This window comes from Bufo gargarizans, chromosome 5, assembly GCF_014858855.1.
Source record: "Bufo gargarizans isolate SCDJY-AF-19 chromosome 5, ASM1485885v1, whole genome shotgun sequence".
Classification (NCBI taxonomy): Eukaryota; Metazoa; Chordata; class Amphibia; order Anura; family Bufonidae; genus Bufo; species Bufo gargarizans.
The window spans coordinates 348,189,999-348,211,888 of record NC_058084.1 but is presented as its reverse complement, the minus strand read 5'-3'; the positions used below and the strand labels follow the sequence as shown (position 1 = coordinate 348,211,888).

At 42.8% G+C, this 21,890-nt stretch overlaps 1 protein-coding gene across 1 annotated transcript in view; it reads right to left on the bottom strand.

Moving 5' to 3' along the window:
- Positions 1 to 2,473, bottom strand: part of SKAP2 (src kinase associated phosphoprotein 2) — a 277,254-nt gene extending 274,781 nt beyond the window's left edge. The window contains exon 1 of the mRNA XM_044295336.1: positions 2,294 to 2,473. Within this exon, the coding sequence (XP_044151271.1) occupies positions 2,294 to 2,336 (43 nt within the window). The 5' untranslated portion in view covers positions 2,337 to 2,473. The remainder of the gene's footprint in view (positions 1 to 2,293) is intronic.
- Positions 2,474 to 21,890: the final 19,417 nt, after the last annotated feature.

The window sequence follows — 21,890 nt, the reverse complement described above, 5'->3', positions numbered from 1 at the left end:
CCAACAATTTTGTCCACGTCTGTATATATATAGTTATTTTTCTTAAAGGGTTTCTGTCATGAGAAATAACGTTATATAGCTGACTGACATTACTGATGTGCTAATGTCAGCAGTACATAACAGTATGTTTGTTAACTCCCTGCCTGCCACCGTTCTATTAAAAAACAGACTTTTGTAATATGCTAATGAAGCCTCTAGGTGCTATGAGGGCATTGCTGCAGGCACGCCCAGGTCCACTTGATTGACGTCCTTTTTCTCTGCATCGTCCTCATAATCCCACGCCTGCGCCGTCCCGTTTTAGTATTCGGCGCAGGCGCAGTGAGTGAAGGATGCTTGACTGCTGCCAGCTCCCTCACTGCACCTGCGCCGATTACGTTACAGGCCTCCACCGGCTAATGTCAGTCAGCTACATAATGATTTTTCCCATGACAGAAACCCCTTAATGTTGAAAATTTCCAAAATATTTCCTGTGGGCATTTATTCATATAGTACAAAAACTATTTCTGATTTTTCAAATGAATCCATCTAAAACCATATGCCAGCTCTATTACAAAAAATCAATGCAAACATCCCCAGTGATCTAGGGTGGTGAGGGTGTTAGTGTAAACATCTTTGGTGGTCTAAGTGGACTACAGAGTTGAAATATTTCTGGTGGTTTAGGGCAGTGAAAGTAACACTGAAAGACTCCCTGTTGGTCTCGGTGGTGAAAAGTTAATTGAGATGGTCTAGATTAATAAAAAGGAAAGTGGGGTCATTCTTAGTGGTCTAGCTTAAAAAAATGTTTAATAGCACCACCTCTGTGAACTAAGACAGAGAAGACATCAAAGTGGTTTTCCCACTATAAAAGTTTTTCATCTCTCCTGTCGCTCCATGGACCTAATGCCTGAGGGTGCCTAAAGGCCCCTTTGGTGCACAAGATGACACCAGTGTTATAAATGGTCCATAGTGTGGAAGGGGCGCTAGTTACAGTTTTGCACATAGGCTTATGTAAGCCCCACCGGTAAATGGTCAGTCCCACCTGGTTTGGGGCATTCCCAGGGCAGGGCCTGTTTCTCCTGAATTTACCAACTTCCAATTAACTTCAGACCCACCACTCCCTGAACTCACTAAGGACCATCTTCCCAGCAAAACTACACAGTGTGCACCAAGCTTGGAGCCAAAACCTTCTTCCTTATATTGTACTGTACATCATATACTGTACACTACAGTAGCTCACCAACATAACGTTACCTCTCCTCCTCATCTGCCAGCTTGGCCATCCAGGCCACCATAAAAAGGATCAGTGGTGCAGACCTGTCCAGTTGTGATTGAGAGTGTTGTCTATAGTGACTCTGACTCTGCACAATAGATACCATTGTGCCAAGAGTCACTACAGTCAACACTCTCATTCCCTGCTTCTGCTGCCTTCCAGAGATGAGCACAGAAACAGCAGGTGCAAGGGAGACATGGAATAATTGCCAACAGTCCCAAATTTGCAGGGACTGTCCCTAATTTTCGAAGACAGCCCGTGCAAATTCAGACCTGAAAATGGGTGGGGCTTACATGGGCAGTCCAGCATTATTTTGGCGCTCTCCTGGGAGCATGGCCTATTTTAACCCAAATTTACCAACAGCAAAGTCAGTAAGTATGGACAAACACAGTTGAAACCATTGTTGCCACTAGGGGTTCCTCTGCCAGGAGGCCCAGAGCAAGTGCTCCATCTGACCTATAGTTAACGTGGCCCTGGTCCAGAGGATGCAAACACAGTTGAAAATGGTTCCTCCACCAGCAGGTGCAGGGCCTTTGTGCCAATTGTCTTATGGTAAAAGTGGGTAACAAATCAGCTACATTACTACTAGTTTACAACAAATACAACAAAAATGTATTCATTTTTCATACTTATTTAGCAAACAGCATTAAGATATTAATCTAATCTATGCCATAGACCGAAGAACAAAACTGATCTACGAAGATTCGTAACATACTGTATGTACTAGAACATTAGACTAGCTATGTAATGTGGTGCACATATACATGACATTGAAGACACAAGTTAGTCCCTGATCCGAGATCCCGGGTACCACAACAATACCAAAGTGCTGTCTGTAGACATAATGTCAGTGTATGGTGACACCCGTAGGTTCTGTCACTCATATGTGTGTGCTCTCCGTACAGCCGCAGTCCTCAAGAGCTTCGTTCAGGGATTAAATACAGGTAATTACATAGCAGAAGATGAAAACTCTAGAGACCCCCCCATTACCAATCTACCTGGACATAGAGTGCCGTCCACTTAGCCTCACCCCGTGTCATGTACCTGTTATAATGCTCCTAATGTCCTCAGGTAGCAGATGAGTCATTGTGAATGGCTAGTTTCGCCTGTACAATGCGATATTTCAAGAATAAATAGCTGGCAGTGAGGCTTGTAGTTTTTACACTGTACATGAAAACAGGGAAGTAAAATACAGAGAGGAAGAAAGAACAGGCTAACGTGTGCTCGCAGAGTTTAAGGAAGTAAGTGGACAAATCAGCCGGTTTGTCCGTACCTCCTCCCCCTAAGCCGAAAGCACATCATTGTGTAATGAATTACTGAAAATGCTTCTTTTTTTTTTTCCTGTCCTTCAAATGTGAACAGAAGCATCAGTCAATCAGTCGATCATGGCAGCTCCATGAAAAGGAAAATGTCTAGTATATAATATGACGATCAAAGATTATAATAGATATGAGTGCATGCTATCAGTAGTTATATGTTTTGTGGGAAAGTCTAAGATCATACTTTATGTCATCCCCGGCTCGGACTGGCCCACAGGGGTACAGGTGAATCCCCCCAGTGGGCCCCTGGGCAAGGTGGGTCCCTAGTCTCCCACCCACTGCACAAGTGGCACATAACGCAGTAGACTTACTGCACTACATACATATATTCAGTGTACAGAACCTCAACCCGCCTATGTTCACATAAAAAACGGATAGATTATTAAAGAAACTCCGCAGTTTATTATAATAGACACGATCAGAGCTGAGACGACTTCTAGGTATAGAGGAAAGCTACCAGTATCCTCTTTTCCCCAGGACCTACCTTCTCAAAGTTACCGCAGGGACCCCCATATTCAATCATTTGGTCTAGTCTTGCTGCTGTGTGAGCAGGTAATATTTGAATGTATCCGTACGGTGGGCCCCCAAAATAAATTGTACAGGTGGGCCCTAGGCACCCCAGTCCGACACTATGTGCATAAAACAGTGCAGGTGAACAGATAAAAAGTGTGCACAGGAAAGAAGGGTCCCCAACATTCTTCAGGGGATGTTACCATCTTGTAAGTAGACAGCATATTGCTAGGATATGCCATCATTTTATGATCTTGGGGGTAGGGACACTCAATGTTCCTAAAAATAAAGAGAGTGCAGGCCTAATTTAGCACATCAGTCTTTTTCACCCCAGTTGTTTTGAAACTACAACTCCCAGAATACTCCATTCACTTCTATGGGAGTAATTAGAAACGCTAAGCAAGTATGCATGCTGAGAGTTTCACAGCAGCTGGAGTGCCAAAGCAAGTCACCCACAGCTCAGAGAGCTGCACTGTAGCCCCATTCCAGTGGACGAGCCATGCTGCGATTCCCTGTACAACAGCTGTGCAGGGAAAACTTACATTATCATGGCAGCCCTTTCATTCTCAAAAGTGATAGAATATTCTAGTTGCATGCCTCACTTTACCTCTTTAAAGGGTCCTGTAACCTCCAATGATGTCTAACAACTACTTGTGTCCTCGTGTAATAGCAACTGTGAAGCATCTGTTCTTATGAGATGATGTTGTGCCATTCCTTTATTATTCCTTCGAGAGGTTATGAATAAAGTCTGCAATGAAGGTCCAGATGGGAGATACCAGTTGGGGGGGGGGGGTCCCTGCACAGTCAGACACTCTCTAATCAGCACCGCCAGTGCCAGACTGTGAAGGGACAGACCCCCAACTGTTAACAGCCATCTGGGCCTTCATTGCAGACTGCTATCAATTCATTCAGCAATTTACTTCTAGCAGGAATAACAAAGCAATGGCCCAACATTGAGTCATAAGAATAGATGGTTTAGAAGTGTCATTACATGGAGAATGCAAGTATTTACTAAAATAGACATGTCAGGAGAGCGGACGGGTCCTGTTTAATCATCCAAGCCTGTCTTGGGTGGGGCTCAGAGCTCTCTGCCTCCTCCCATTGTATGCATGGTCACATGCTGGAGGTTACTGGGAGATTGCTGTGAGTCGGACCTCACGCTCCTGTAATTCGCCCACTGGCTCCTGGTATTGCCCATACGGCCCAGGTAGGTTTAGCGTTAGGACCCAAGCTACTTGAGGAACCTTGGCCCAGTGCTCAGGCTCAGACATGTCCTCCAAGCAGGATAGGTTGGCTAATTCTCAATTTTATACCAGTATGAGGGTTAGTAAGACCGCTGAGTGCACCTGTCTTTGTTATTGTTATATTATATATACTGTTTATCACATCCACACATTTGCTATCCTGTGTAGTATGTCCATTGTGGTACTTGTGGTCCGCTGCAGGCATCCTCCATTGTATGCATTTTTGCTGGGGATTGCCATTATCAGCGGACCACAAGTGCAGGATCTGCCCCCCCCTGTATAGATGCACCACTGCATATGAGGTTGAGCACTTCCTGCTTTTTAATACCACGCCAATTTATAGTTTGCCTCTTCGGATACAAAGATCAAAATTCTAAGGAGTTTCAGAAACCGTTGCATTGTGATAACAGTTACATTTAAAGGTGCCCATACCCATTACGAGTCGCTGAACAGTAAGGATAAAATGATAATCAAGATCCACATCACCAAAAATATCATATTTCACTGAAATTGTGGAGCCTAAAACATAACTATAAAAAGGTCAATCAGACCAGATAATATCACAAAAACAGAGGATCCCCCCCCCCCCCCCCAAAAAAAAATATAGGAACCACTAACAATAGGGTAGGGGTAGAATGAGAGGGTGGGGCAAGGGAAACAGGTTCCCCTGACCCATGGCTCTTTGATTAAAAGGACTGACTGTAATGAGACCACTTTTATATTTCACATCAGAAGGAGCAACAGGTCATACAGGGAGTGCAGAATTATTAGGCAAGTTGTATTTTTGAGGATTAATTTTATTATTGAACAACAACCATGTTCTCAATGAACCCAAAAAACTCATTAATATCAAAGCTGAATATTTTTGGAAGTAGTTTTTAGTTTGTTTTTAGTTTTAGCTATTTTAGGGGGATATCTGTGTGTGCAGGTGACTATTACTGTGCATAATTATTAGGCAACTTAACAAAAAACAAATATATACCCAATTCAATTATTTATTTTTACCAGTGAAACCAATATAACATCTCAACATTCACAAATATACATTTCTGACATTCAAAAACAAAACAAAAACAAATCAGTGACCAATATAGCCACCTTTCTTTGCAAGGACACTCAAAAGCCTGCCATCCATGGATTCTGTCAGTGTTTGGATCTGTTCACCATCAACATTGCGTGCAGCAGCAACCACAGCCTCCCAGACACTGTTCAGAGAGGTCTACTGTTTTAGGGACCAAGGTCCCCTGCAAGGGTTAGGGACCAATACTAAACCACCCCCTGCTAAAGCCATGAAAGGCCTCCTATGCCAAAGTGTTTGGAACTGAATGGTTCACCCCAAAAGAAGGCCAGGGGGTTCTGTGGTGAGGAACCCAATGGCCATATCCTCTACAGATTGTCAACGGAGCATAAGGCCTCTGCATCCCTAAATCCTTGTTATCTAAAAGTAAAGTCTCACATATATATTTTTTGCCCTATAGGACGCACAGGCCCATAAGATGCACCTATGTTTTAGAGGAGGACAATAAGAAAAAAATGTTTTTCATTTGACGTCAGATCAGACCCCCGATGTAAATCAGACCTCAGCTCACGGCCCCAATCAGACCCCCAATGTTAATAAGACCCTCAATCAGACCTCAGATCAGACCCTGAATGTTAATAAGACCCCAATAAGACCTCAGATCAGACCTCAGCTCAGACCCCAATGTGAATGACCCCCAATGAGATCTCAGATCAGCCCCCAATGACTCTGCTCCTCATAATGGAAGCACTCATTAGTATTCACCCCATAAGATGAAGGGACATTTTTCCCCACTTTTGGGGGGAATAAATGCGTCTTATGGGGCGAAAAATACAGTCCATTCATCTCTGAACCAGGAATACTAGTGCTAGACAGTCCTCTTCTCAGGATCAGCGGAGTCCAAGATAAAGAACCAATATCAGTCTAACATTTATGACTTATTGAATTATGTGTGTGCGCCATAAATGTGGGTGAAAACCTCTTACGTGCTGCAGTATATCACCCTTACATTCTGGTTATAAAACACAAACTCAGGTCAAGTAAAAGGACTTCAATGACAATAAGAATAGAAGGCAGAGCTATAACTTTCAGAAAAGACACATGGATGTGGTACGTTTTTATTTTTAGCAGGCCCATAGAAATGAATGGGTCCGTATGCAGTCTGCAAAAAATGCGTATCGGACACGGATACAAAATACAGTCGTGTGCATGAGGTCATAAGAAGGAGGCAAGATGGCTATGAATGGAGAAAATATTTGAAAACATAACAAGCCAATAAGAAGTCAACGATACAGCTAAGTAACCATTTAAGATTGGAAATAATTACTACAGTTGTCGGAGATGCAGTTCTGAAATGATAATCCTCACTTGTAGATAGAACAATTGAAATGAATACAATGCCCAGTGAGGGTAATAGCTGTTTAAGTCCACATAAATGTAATAATAGCAAAATGAATGGATGATAAGGACCATTAGTCCCACCTAAGTGCTAATAAATAAAACATAGGCCGTGCCTGGGACCCTGATTAAAATGTTTATAACAATGCTGAGCAACATTAGACGGTTGCAAAACCTAATTACTATTTAAATGGCATCTTATTGAAAGTGTTTAGGTTTTACTTATTACAGTATTATATCCATGATTTCTTTAAAGAAATATTGTCTCATTACACTCAGTAGGAGAACCACATATATTTTATGGTCTGTATACAGGATTTAAATGAATTATCAATTTTCAAAAATCGTTTAGGATCTTCCAGAGGCGAGTCCTTTGTTCAGGACTTAAAGGGGTATTCCATTTTAAGGTTTTAAGTTGTTTATATAACAGGATCTAATACAATTTTATAATATACATATATTAAAAACTCTGCTCGTATACCTTTTTTTTATTAGGCAGTTGGCTCCTATATGCACAGTAAAATGGTTTAGCCCATGGATCAGTCCTGTGTAATGTATCCATGGCCTATCTGAAACATGGCATCAGTCATGTGACATCCTACATGAGTAAGCAGCATAAAATATATGTACTGGGTCAGCATAAAGGACACATCCATGTGATAACTAAATAGGACTAGTAGTGGAATATTCTTTATTTTGTTGCCATAAAAATATCAACATCACACTCTCTCTAGGCAAGCTGCAAAATGGCTGCCTGTCTCTAGGTGATGTTGTCATGATGTTAATAATGTTAAGTGTATCAAAAACAAACACAGCACACCCAGAGAAGGCACAGGAAGTACAATTAGATATCTGCTTCTGTGCAGACACTGACAGACATGCTGAGGTACTGCTGCAGGTAGTAATAGTGCACACGCTGTATGTGGTGTTCCATAGGTCACATGACACTTGTGATGGTCATATAACTGATGCAATGATTGGTCCTATCCCGCTGTCCTATGGATCCATTAACACAGGACTAAAATGGGCCATACCGGCTACTGATCAGATATAATAAAGGTCTACGAGAAAAAGTTTAAATACATTTATATTAGAAAATTATATGACTTCCTATTTTCTATACAAAAAAGGTGATCATTAAAACAGTAATTCCTCTTTAAATAGATTAGGAACAGTGGAGCACAGTTCTAAAAATGTGTCTCTCTGGAGGACCCAGACTGCCAACATGTTACACTGGCCTGATTTCAATGTGTTCTATCCTCTGGGGTGGTGCTACAGAGGAATTGAACACTTGCTGACAGATTCGTCTGCAGATTGCAATTGATCATGGGAGATCTTATCTGTGGGGTGCGTAGACAGCAACAAAAAAACTAATGGGTGAGATGACCGCCTTACAGATCCACTCCAAGACCAATATAATTGTGTAAAAATTGTTTAGTCCTGTTTATTTTAAGTAGTTGATTCAGACTTTTCAAAATTGCTAGGTATCAGCTACTGTTCAGAACCTTTAGCGGTCTCACACTGAGGTCCCAAAAGTCCCTCTGTCACATAAAAATAATGATGGTATTTTAAACAGCAGGGTCAATTACTGGGTCAGGTTTTCCAAATCAGTCACAGGAAGAGTACTGCATATTATTGACATAGTGGTCTGGAGAGTGAAATTGCAACCCAACTTTAAAGGCCACCTATCAGCAGGATTAAACCTATTAAACTATCCTGAATGACCAGTAGGGCTGACATGGCTGAGTAAAACTATGCCTTGCATCCCCAGATCCGTTACTGAATTTAGGAGAAATAAGTGTTTTTTAAAAACACTCAACTCTGCTTCCCTGGACACTCCCTCTCCATTTGATTGACAGGACCAGGTGTCCATGGGAGAGGAAAGTGTCCAGGGAAACACAATGTAATAGCTAAGGTGCACTATGTGGCTAGTGCTCCTCACTTTGTACAATCATAACTGTGAAGGAATGTCTTTTTTTAGGCTTTCCTAGTGTCTCTTTCAGCCATATTATTTCCTGTTTCAGCTGCACAGCTAGATGCATTTCTCTCACAAGCAGGGTGCTTCTCTGTGAAATTTGCCAGCACTGCACTGCTGTGACATTTGGAACTGACAGAACTCACTTAGACTACTTTCACACAGTGGCGTTGCGAGGGGGGTGCGGGGGGTGCGGGCCGCACCGGGTGACACCAGTCTGATGGGGTGTCACCCGCCGGCCGCCGGAGTTCTCCTTAACTAACTAACTTTAGGCAGGGCCGGCGCTTCCATAGAGGCAGGGGGGGGGGGCTCTCTCCCTCCCCCTGTGCTGCTGCTGCCGCTGCCTCCACCAATGAGAAGAGGGATGGGAGGAGGAGGGGAGGGGCTGTGGCCACTGCGCCACCAATGAAGAAAACTGACCTGTAATACAAATACAGCAGGCAGGTGCCGGAATCAAATAGCCGGCACCCGACCTCTATGACAGGGAGCGGCACCTGAGGGGTTAACTGCCACTGATCGCAGCCCCCTATCATAGAGGTCGGGTGCCGGCTATTTCATTCCGGCACCCGCCTCCTGTATTTGTATTAACATTGAGTGCGCCCCCCCCCTATAATAAACATTTTGTGCACCCCCCCCCCCCCAGTATAATCAACATTGGTGGCGCAGTGGGAAGTGCCAATGAGGGTTAAAAAAATAAATAAAAAATGAACTCACCTCCTCCAGTTGATCGTAGCTGCCGATCTCCTATTCTATCTTCAGGACCTGTGGTGACATCACTGAGCTAATCACATGGTCCATTACCATGGTGATGGATCATATGATGTACCATGTGATGACCACAGTGATGTCACCACAGGTCCTTTCACAGGTCCTGAAGATAGAACAGGAGACCGGCAGCTGCGCGATCAATTGGAGGAGGTGAGTTAATTTTTAGTTATTTTTTTAACCCTCATTGGCACTTCCCACTGCGCCACCAATGTTTATTATACTGGGAGGGGGCCGCACTCAATGTATATTATACTGGGGGGGGGGGGGGCGCTCTCAATGTATATTATACTGGGGGGGTGGCCGCACTCAATGTTTATTATACTGGGGGGGGCGCTCTCAATGTATATTATACTGGGGGGGGGGCGCTCTCAATGTTTGATATACTGGGGGGGGGGCGCTCTCAATGTTTGATATACTGGGGGGGGGGCGCTCTCAATGTATATTATACTGGGGGGGTGGCCGCACTCAATGTTTATTATACTGGGGGGGGGCGCTCTCAATGTTTGATATACTGGGGGGGGCGCTCTCAATGTATATTATACTGGGGGGGCGCTCTCAATGTTTATTATACTGGGGGGGCTCACTCAATGTTTATTATACTGGGGGGGCGCACTCAATGTTTATTATACTGGGGGGGCGCTCTCAATGTTTATTATACTGGGGGGGCGCACTCAATGTTTATTATACTGGGGGGGGCGCACTCAATGTTTATTATACTGGGGGGGCGCACTCAATGTTTATTATACTGGGGGGGCGCTCTCAATGTTTATTATACTGGGGGGGGCGCTCTCAATGTTTATTATACTGGGGGGCGCACTCAATGTTTATTATATTGACCTTCTACTAAGCATTCTGTATTCAGAATGCTATTATTTTCCCTTATAACCATGTTATAAGGGAAAATAACACAGTGAATAGACTTTCATCTTAGCAACCAAGCGTGAAAATCGCACCGCATCCGCACTTGCTTGCGGATACAATGCGATTTTCACGCAGCCCCATTAACTTCTATGGGGCCTGCGTTGCATGAAAACGCACAACATAAAGCATTTTCGCGCACAAGTGATGCGTGAAAATCACCGCTCATCTGCACAGCCCCATAGAAGTGAATGGGTCCGGATTCAGTGCCGGTGCAATGCGTTCACCTCACGTATTGCACCCGCGCAGAAATCTCACCCATGTGAAAGGGGCCTAAGGGTGAATAGGACAAGGGTTCCAGGGGCTAATAGTAAGTAAAAATAAAACACAAACACTAAGGCTACTTTCACACTTGCGGTAGTGTGATGCGGCAAGCAGTTCCGTTGTCAGAACTGCCTGCCAGATTCGCCGATCTCGATGTGACTGAAAGCATTTATGAGATGCATCCGGATGCGGATCCATCTCACAAATGCATTGCAAGAATGAATCCATGTCTCCGCTTGTCATGCAGACAGACGGATCCGTCTTGTATCTTTTTACACATTTTTACCGGCATGCGCAGACCGAATGGACGGATCCGGCATTCCGGTATTTTGAATGCCGGATCTGGCACTAATACGTTCCTATGGGAAAAAATGCCAGATCCGGCATTCAGGCAAGTCTTCAGTTTTTTTCGCCGGAGATAAAACCGTAGCATGCTGCGGTTTTATCTTTTGCCTGATCAGTCAAAATGACTGAACTGAAGACATCCTGATGCATCCTGGACGGATTACTCCATTCAGAATGCATGGGGATATGACGGATCAGTTCTTTTCCGGTATTGAGCCCCTGTGACGGAACTCTATGCCGAAAAAGAAAAACGCTAGTGTGAAAGTACTCTAAAATATTAAGTTTAAATCCCCCCTTTCCCAATTTTACATATAAAAAATATATACAATAAACATATTACATAGCGCTGCGTCCAAAAAGTCCAAACTATTAAATTATTAAAAAATATCTCCTATGCGGTGATGCGGTGAGCATTCGCCATTTTTTAGTCACCTTGTCACCCCAAAAAATAGGATAGGACTGTTCTATTATGGGCCGAACGTTTCATAAAATGCGAAATGCACGTGGCTTTTTTGCTTGGTATTGAGTATCGCAATACTTTTTTATGGTGATGAAAGCGAATCAAAATTTTGGTATTGAAACAACCCTACGCCGATCTGATCGGCGTAGCGTTGTCACGATACCAAAATTTTCATTCGGTTTTGATTTGGCGACTAAAAATGTAATTTGGCTCCTAAATTTTTCAGTTCAGGAGCCAATGGCTACTAGGTATTCTTTTTAGTCTGGAGCCCTGCTATCAGAGGCCGGCGCAGGCGGCGCGATGACGTCATCGCGCCGCCTAAGCCCTGAGCCGTACACAGCGCGGGACACAGGCCAGAAGAGGCCTGCATCGCATCGCTGCCAAAGAGGTAAGTGTTTTTTTTCCTTTTTTTTTTTTTTCTGTACAATACTGATGGCTTGTGGCACATGATAGGAGAGGCCCTATGGCTAGTGGCACATGATAGGGGGGGGCCGCCTATGGCTACTGGCACATGATAGGTGGGCCTATGGCTACTGGCACATGATAGGTGGGCCTATGGCTACTGGCACATGATAGGGGGGCCCTATGGCTACTGGCACATGATAGGGGGGCCCTATGGCTACTGGCACATGATTGAGGGGCCCTATGGCTACTGGCACATGATAGGGGGGGCGCCTATGGCTACTGGCACATGTTGATGGGGGGCTTAGGCTACTGGCACATGATTAAGGGGCATCTATGAGGGCACATTTCACTGGCACATTATTGGGGGACATCTATGGGGGCACTTCTTACTGGCACATTATTGGTGGCACTATAGGGGCATCTACTGGTGCCACAAAGAACGGTTATTTTATATGGGGGCTCTGTATAGGGGCATTTTATACTGGGACACATTGTGTTGGGTACTATGGGGAAGGGGGGAGAGGACTACTACGGGGCACTGAGAAGGGGTATTTTATGCTTACAAATTATGGGGGACACTGAGGGCATCTACTGGCGCGCTATATATCGGGCATTTTATACTGGTACATTATGGGGGCACTAGGGGGGAGAGGAGCACTATGGGGGCATTTACTGGGGTCACTATATAGGGGTATTTTATACTGGCACATTATGGAGGCACTATGGGGACATTAGCTCAACTGGGGACATTACAGGGGGATATTTTTTGCACTGACACATTATAAGGAGAATTATTTCTACTGGGGGGGGCATTATGGTGGGCGTTATTACTCCCCCATGGTATGTGCCCCCTACTAGCAGCACCGGCCTCTCCCTGCTCTGCTATCCCTCTGCCCCTTCTCCAAATACTTATTATGAAATCTTTCTCATTAGGATAAAACACATCAGCTCCGCCGAGCCCCCGGACAAAGTGTGGAAGTGGCGTCCGAGATCCCCAAGGGCCAAGCCAAGTAATTGTATAGTTTTCATATGAAATATGTTTGTTATATACATATAGCCTACACTGTCAGGTGTCACCCAGGGGGGGTGACACCATTTTCTACCGCACCGGGTGACACCAGCCCTAGCAACGCCACTGCTTTCACACTGGCATTTTGGTTTCCGTTTGTGAGATCCGTTCAGGGATCTCACAATCGGTTCAAAACAGATCAGTTTTACCCTTAATGCATTCTGAATGGATAAGGATCCGCTCAGAATGCATAAGTTTGGCTCTGTTCCAACCCTATTCCGCTTTGGAGGAGGACACTAAAGCACTGCTTGAGCGTTTTGGTGTCCATCTGACCAAACGGATCCATCCTGACACACAATCTAAGTCAATGGGAACGGATCAATTTCTTACTGACACAATATGGTACAATAAAAAACGGATCCGTCCCCCATTGACTTTCAATGGTGTTCAAGACAGATCCGTTTGGGCTATGTTAAAGATAATACAACCAGATCCGTTCTGAACCGATGCAAGCAGTTGTATTATCTGAACGGATGCGTTTGTGCAGATCCATGACGGATGTGCACCAAACGCGAGTGTGAAAGTAGCCTTACAGATACACAGGAGGCTCCTTTATTCTTCAAAAGCTGTGTAGAAGCAGTTCTTTTATCAGAATCTCAGCTAGCTCTGACATGCCTGCACTCCCAATCTGCCATCTCTGTTACTAAGAATGGGTCTTCGCCTGAACTGCAAATTAGGTTGAAGTGAGACCCCTAGTGGCCATGAATTTACTGCTTTTTTCAGGTGGGCGCAGGCTTATTTTTAAATGAAATAATTTAGAACTTTGCAATTTACACTATTCTCTATTAAATGAAATGAAATTGTGTAAAAGTACGATGACTCTTTAAGGCACCATTATTTTTATAACACTTATTTCTACTAACTGCAGCAAGCGGATCAGGGAAAATAAGGTATTTTCTTAATCAGCGGGGTCAGCTCAACCAGCCATTAAGCCATTAAGAGCTGGTCAATCCTTCTGACAGATGCCTTTTAATTGAAGTAATGTCAGAAGTAGCTTAAAGGCTATGTACACCTTCGGAGGCAATTTTTTATGACTGCATTTTACTCATTTTGGGCTAAAAATCCTTTTTTCAATTGATCTTTATTAAAACTATTGAGCCAATCTGTCACAAATAGTTAACTGTTTTTCAAGCTGTGGGAATCCTATTTTTACTTTTGTTTTGTGCCACTCAGCTAATAATCCTTATCTCTAAATTACAAAGAGGTCATGAACACTTAGTTAAGCCACATTCTTATCAGAAAAATAAGGATTTAACTTTAATGAGTGTTTATAAGGTCAGAGAACAGAGATAAGGAGCCCGTCAGCTCCCCAACTGATGAAAAATATATAAAATCCAGAGGCTGCTACTAGAGCATCTCAGCTATGTACAGAAAAAAGGGCTCCATATTTTTAATAAAGACCAATTGAAAAAATTATTTTTACCTCATAAAGAGTACAATGCAATAATAATAATTTAAAAAAATGCTTCAAAGTAGTACATAGCCTTTAACCTCTTTAGGACACAGGGCGTACAGGTACGCCCTAATATCCTGGTACTTAAAGGGAACCTGTCATGTGGATATTTGATTATAATCTAACTAATTATATACAATCATTAACTACTAAAAAGTACCTTAGATGTATTCACTTACTGGTGTGACAGATGGTTACCTCATAATATACACACAAAGATGCCACATGCCGCATGCTAATGAGCTGATTTGAGTCCAGCGTGATGTCATTGAGTCCAGTGTTTATTTAATTCAGAGCTATAGACACTCCCCTGCCCACCTGCTGCTGATTCATATGGAAAAAAACTGTCAATCTGCAGCCGGTAGGCGGGGAGAGTCAGGAGCTCATAAATATTCATAAGTCATCATTATGAGCTGGAGCATTTCAATACAAGATGTTGGCAGATTGACTGGGTCAATTAAAGAAAATGACCCAGCATTTTGTTAAGAGAATCAGTCACTTATTTATGTTGCCCTTAGTTAGGACACCATGAAACTGGTGACAGGTTCCCTTTAAGGACACAGGGCGTACCTGTACGCCCTGTGTATTTCCGCCGTGAACCCCCCCCCCCCATGTCGGCGAATCGCCGCAGACCGCAGGTCAATTCAGACCTGCGGTTTGCGGCTTTTTATGGTACGGGCGGCGGCGGGGGTGCCATCGGGTCCCCATGGGGCTGTAGGGGGGACCCGATGGCATGGAAGGAAGCGCGATGCCTTCCTGAGGCATCGCTGCTGCCTTCTTGTGACGTGCCTGTGAGATCCAGCCCCCTGGATCTCACAGGCCGGAAGCTGTATGAGTAATACTCACTGTATTACTCATACAGCCAATGCATTCCAATACAGAAGTTTTGGAATGCATTGTAAAGGATTATACCCCCAAAAGTTGAAGTCCCAAAGTGGAACAAAAAAAACTGTGCTAAATAAACCATTTTTTTGTCACCTTACATCACAAAAAGTACAACAGCAAGCGATTAAAAAGGCGTATGTCCACCAAAATAGTACCAATCTAACCGTCACCTCATCCCGGAAAAAATGAGCCTCTACCTGAGACAATCGCCCAAAAAATAAAAAAAAACTATGGCTCAGAATATGGAGACACTAAAACATCATTTTTTGTTTTAAAAAGCTGTTATTGTGTAAAACTTACATAAATAAAAAAATGTCTACATATTAGGTATCGCGGCGTCCGTATCGACCGGCTCTATAAAAATATCACATGACCTAACCCCTCAGATGAACACCGTAAAAAATAAAAAGTAAAAACTGTGCTAAATAAACCATTTTTTGTCACCTTACATCACAAAAAGTACTACAGCAAGCGATAAAAAAGGCGTATGTCCACCAAAATAGTACCAATCTAACCGTCACCTCATCCCGCAAAAAATGAGCCTCTACCTGAGACAACCGCCCAAAATATAAAAAAACTATGGCTCATAATATAGAGACACTAAAACATCATTTTTTGTTTTAAAAAAGCTGTTATTGTGTAAAACTTACATGAATAAAAAAAAAGTATACATATTAGGTATCGCCGCGTCCGTATCGACCGGCTCTATAAAAATATCACATGACCTAACCCCTCAGGTGAACACCGTAAAAAAATAAAAATAAAAACGGTGTAAAAAAAGGAATTTTTTGTCATCTTACAGCACAAAAACTGTAATAGCAAGCGATCAAAACGTCATATGCACTCCAAAATATCCAATCAAACCGTCATCTCATACCGCAAAAAATGAGACCCTACCTAACATAATCACCTAAAAACTTAAAAAACTATGGCTCTCAGACTATGGAGACACTAAAACATGATTTTTTTTGTTTCAAAAATGAAATCATTGTGTAAAACTTACATAAATAAAAATAATTGTATACATATTAGGTATCGCCGCGTCCGTGACAACCTGCTCTATAAAAAAAACGCATGATCTAGCCTGTCAGAGGAATGTTGTAAATAGCAAAAAAAACGGTGTCAAAACAGCTATTTCTTGTTACCTTGCCTCACAAAAAGTGTAATATAGAGCAACCAAAAATCTAGTACCAACAAAACTTCCACCCTATCCCATAGTTTCTAAAATGGGGTCACATTTTTGGAGTTTCTACTCTAGGGGTGCATCGGGGGGCTTCAAATGGGACATGGTGTCAAAAAAACAGTCCAGCAAAATCTGCCTTCCAAAAACCATATGGCATTCCTTTCCTTCTGCGCCCTGCCGTGTGCCCATACAGCAGTTTACGACCACATATGGGGTGTTTCTGTAAACTACAGAATCAGGGCCATAAATATTGAGTTTTGTTTGGCTGCTAACCATTGCTTTATAACTGGAAAAAAAATATTAAAATGGAAAATCTGCCAAAAAAGTGAAATTTTGAAATTGTATCTCTATATTCCATTAATTCTTGTGGAACACCTAAAGGGTTAACAACGTTTGTAAAATCAGTTTTGAATACCTTCAGGGGTATAGTTTCTAGAATGGGGTCATTTTTGGGTGGTTTCTATTATGTAAGCCTCACAAAGTGACTTCAGACCTGAACTGGTCCTTAAAAAGTTGGTTTTTCGAAAATTCCTGAGAAATTTAAAGATTTACTTCTAAACTTTGTAACATCCCCCAAAAATTAAATGTCATTCCCAAAATGAACCTAACATGAAGTAGACATATGGGGAATGTATTATAGAAGTAGAGAAATTGAAACTTGAAAATTTGCTAATTTTTCCAAATTTTGGGCAAATTTTGTATTTCTTTTATAAATAAAAATGATTTTTTTTACTCCATTTTACTAGTGTCATGAAGTACAATATGTGACAAAAAAAACTATCTCAGAATGGCCTGGATAAGTCAAAGCGTTTTAAAGTTATCACCACTCAAAGTGACATTGGCCAGATTTGCAAAAAATGGCCTCGTCCTTAAAGAGGACCTTTCACCTAAAAAAATAATTTAAACTAAGACCATAGCTTAACTTACATGCCCCCATGAAGTCTTGATCGTTTTTTCTTTTTTCAAACTGTGCCCCCGTTTGTCCGCTATGCCCCCCGGAATAATTCCCGCCGTCTATGCTAATGAGCCAGCCTCAAATGGGCTGGCTTTAAAAGTTCTCCTCAGCGTGCCTTCTATCTTCTCCCTGGCACGGAGCGCATCCAATCAGCGCGCTCCGCTCTTAGCCAGGGAGAAGACGCTCCAGTTCTCGCGAGACTTCAGAGAACTGGAGCGATTTCGTCTATCCGGCTAAGAGCGGAGCGCGCTGATTGGATGCGCTCCGTGCCAGGGAGAAGATAGAAGGCACGCCGAGGAGAACTTTTAAAGCCAGCCCATTTGAGGCTGGCTCATTAGCATAGACGGCGGGAATTATTCCGGGGGGCATAGCGGACAAACGGGGGCACAGTTTGAAAAAAGAAAAAACGATCAAGACTTCATGGGGGCATGTAAGTTAAGCTATGGTCTTAGTTTAATTTTTTTTTTAGGTGAAAGGTCCTCTTTAAGGTGAAATAAGGCTGTGTCCTTAAGGCCTCTTTCACACGGGCATCATGTTTTTTGCCCAGATAAGAGGCGGGTGCGTTGCGGGAAAATGCGCGATTTTTCCGCGCGAGTGCAAAACATTGTCATGCGTTTTGCACTCGCGTGAGAAAAATCGCGCATGTTTGGTACCCAAACCCGAACTTCTTCACAGAAGTTCGGGCTTGGGATTGATGTTCTGAAGATTGTATTATTTTCCCTTATAACATGGTTATAATGGAAAATAATAGCATTCTGAATACAGAATGCTTAGTATAATAGTGCTGGAAGGGTTAAAAAAAATAAAAAAGTTAACTCACCTTATCCTCTTGATCGCGTAGTTCCCGGTCGGTCTCTTCTTTAGCTGTGGGCTAAATGACCTGTGGTGATGTTAGATCACATGCTCCAATCACATGGTCCATCACCATGGTGATGGAGCATGTGATCTGACATCACCACAGGTCCTTTAGCCCACAGCTAAAGAAGAGACCGACCGGGAACTACGCGATCAAGAGGATAAAGTGAGTTAACTTTTTTATTTTTTTTAACCCTTCCAGCACTATTATACTAAGCATTCTGTATTCAGAATGCTATTATTTTCCCTTATAACCATGTTATAAGGGAAAATAATACAGTGAATAGACTGTCACCTAGAACCCATGTGTGAAAATCGCACCGCATCCGCACTTGCTTGCGGATGCTTGCGATTTTCACGCAACCCCATTCATTTCTATGGGGCCTGCGTTACGGGAAAAACGCAGAATATAGAACATGCTGCGATTTTCACGCAACGCATAAGTGATGCGTGAAAATCACCGCTCATGTGAACAGCCCCATAGAAATGAATGGGTCAGGATTCAGTGCGGGTGCAATGCGTTCAACTCATGCATCGCACCCGCGCGGAATACTCGCCCGTGTGAAAGGGGCCTCAGGAGTTAAAGCTCATGTGCCAAATGCAAATTCTGTAACAGAGCACACACTCCTGCCATAACAATTTATACTGGTCGAAAAAGCCTTTTGGTCACCTCAGGGACCAAAAGCTACTTGTGCACCCCCTATAGCTCTGACCAGGTATAAGCTTTTTGTAATGCACCTCAATATATGATCTTCAATATACTACACCCACGTAAATGAAGCTTCACTGGATAGACAATATGAGACGACTTACCTCACATCATGTCTTTATAGAAAAATAACTAGTAGAGACATTATACCGTCATCTATGCCAGCATCTTGCCAATGTTTTTTTAAGTAGCACTGCATTGCTTTACTGGAAGTAAACTATAAATCAGTGGGTTTCCATTCACTTACATTTACTGAGCATGCCATAGGGGTTAGTACATGTAACCCAGAGTACAATTTAAGAATTTTCGCCTACAAATACTATCAGTTTTGCCCAGCAGGCCTCCTTCCTGTCCATTCCGGTTCATCTCTACCGTTACTTGCTCTCAGTATGTTTTATGCTTTATTTCCACTTAAGAATTTCAGGAACATTTTTGTCAGCGTGATTTGGTGTTTATGCAGCTGCAATCACTTTCTAATGTTTTTAGCCTTGTAAGATATCTTTGTAAAAAAATTAAATAAAAAATAGTCCTAAAAAACTAAATCTTATGGGAGATGTTGCAAATGATGCTGTGACATTCCAAATCTTTCCAAGCTGGAATAAAAAAAAGCATAAATGCTTTTAAAGTATAAATGCATCGGCGAGGTGCTAATCACCATGCGAGGACACAGGATCTACTGTATGAGTATGCAGCAATAATTCGCTTTATAGTTCTGCAAAGGAAGTTGAAGTGTGTTGTTAATTCGCTGGCAATTATCCATGAAAATTGATTTTTTTCACTTTTTAACTTATGACATTTGTTCCCTCTTCTTTCGAGCCACTGGTTTGATAGTGCTGTGATAATAGCTGGGGGACTTTAGTAAAAATCAGTCTGTCCCATTGAAATGATTCATGAGGGATTCTTCAGATTCTCTGATGAATAGATAATTTGTATTATAATTTGGACAACAAATATTGGGATAGATTTAGTATTCAAAAATGTGCTAGAATTCATGGATTTGTTGAGTGTTTTAGACAGTGTTTGCACCTAGTAGAGCTTTGGTTGACATGGAGTAGTACTAGGACTGCCATAGAGGCACATACAGGGTCGGACTGGCCCACCAAAATACCTGAGGTTCGTGGGCTCAAGCTCTGACAATAATGGACCCCGAATAAAACAGGGCCCTTAAAAGGGGTTGTCTAACGTCAGCAAATACAATTTATTATGTAGAGAAAGTTAATACAAGCCACTTCCTAATGTATTGTCCATATTGCCTCTTTTGCTGGATGGATTCATTTTCCCATCACATTATATACTGCTCGTTTCCATTGTTATGACCACCCTGCAATCCAGCAGCGGTGGTTGTGATTGCACACTATAGGAAAAAGCACAAGCCAGAGAGGCCGACACTTTTTTTTCTATAGTGTGTAAGCACAGCCACCGCTGCTGGATTGCAGGGTGGTTGTTAAAATTATTATAAAATAATCTATATTGATACTTCTCATAAAGGAGGACAGTTGTAACCCTTAGGCTAGTTTCACACATGTGGCACAGCAATCTGCATGACTGTTCCAGCAGAGAACAGCCTGTCGGAGTTCTCTGGATCCGGCATAGCCGGATAGTTCCACTTGCCCGCCAGACCCCATTGCCTATACATCCAACTAAATACATATTGTTGTGCCGCACAGTGTTGGACTGGGGTGCCTAGGGTCCACCAGTAAAATTAATTCTGGGTGTCCATTGTACAGGTACATGCAAATGCTACCCTTCACACAGCGGCAGGCAGTAGCAATATACTCAAAATTGATTGATTATGGAGGCCCCTGCCGTGATTTTGAGAAGGCAGTTTAAGGAGAAAAAGGATGCTAGTTGGCCTGCCTCTGTGCCTAGAGGTCACCTCAGCCACCTGATGTATCTATAATAATAAACTGCCTATCTATATGTAGTGCAGTCTGTCTACTGTGTCTCTTGTGCAGGGGTGGGGGACTAGGGGCCCACCTTGCTCAGGGGCCTACCAGGGGTTCACCTGTACCCCTGAGGGCCAGTCCAAGCCTGGTGCTGCATGTGTGAACACAGCCTTACATGATGACTAGAGAGTCACTTCGTTCATAACTTTGGATTAATATTGTACGGAGATCTGTCCTAATTAACTTCGGTAATTGATTTTTAAAGTGGAAAAACACTTTAAAACTTGAAACCGAACTCTGCTTTGGTTCCGACTGGTACCTCGCACAACTTCGTAAAATAACTAACTTCGGCTCATCGGAGCCCATACATTCTAATACTGTGCGGAGACGGATTTTCGTACAGTATTAATCCGAAGTTATGAACAAAGGAATGATGACTTTCAGTGTCACTTTTCCAGCAGTAAATAACAAGAACTACCCAGGGTTTATACACAGGAAACTATAAGGCTTTTTGGGTTTACTATTTCTGTAGGTTTTTCACATCCTTCCTTACCGTGATAAGCAGTGTGATGCTAGGGAGCCGCTAGCATATAAAATTCATGAGAACACACATTAGTTTGATCTCTCTGGTGCTAACAGCTTTAATGAAGGAAGAAAGGTATACTTTGATGTAAAAAATAAATAATCATAAACAAGAATCTGATTTGATGAGAAGCCTCGAAGATTGGTCGGGTAAAATCAGTTGCATGACACAGGTTTACCACACAGAATGGTAGGATCCCAGACAATAGAAAGAGATCAACATGGGATTATGGTCATCTCATGTTGATCCTTGGTCATTTTGGCGGTCTCCTCCCCCCAGCCACGGACAACACCAGGGATCACCAAAAAGTTTAAAGTCCACCTCAAACCCTGCTCTTCTTGCTCCTCCTCCCCCCAGCCACCATCCTCCTCTGACTCCTCTTCAGACTTCTGCTAACTTGCCTCAGATGGAGTAACCCCCCCTGGGAATTCATTCAGCA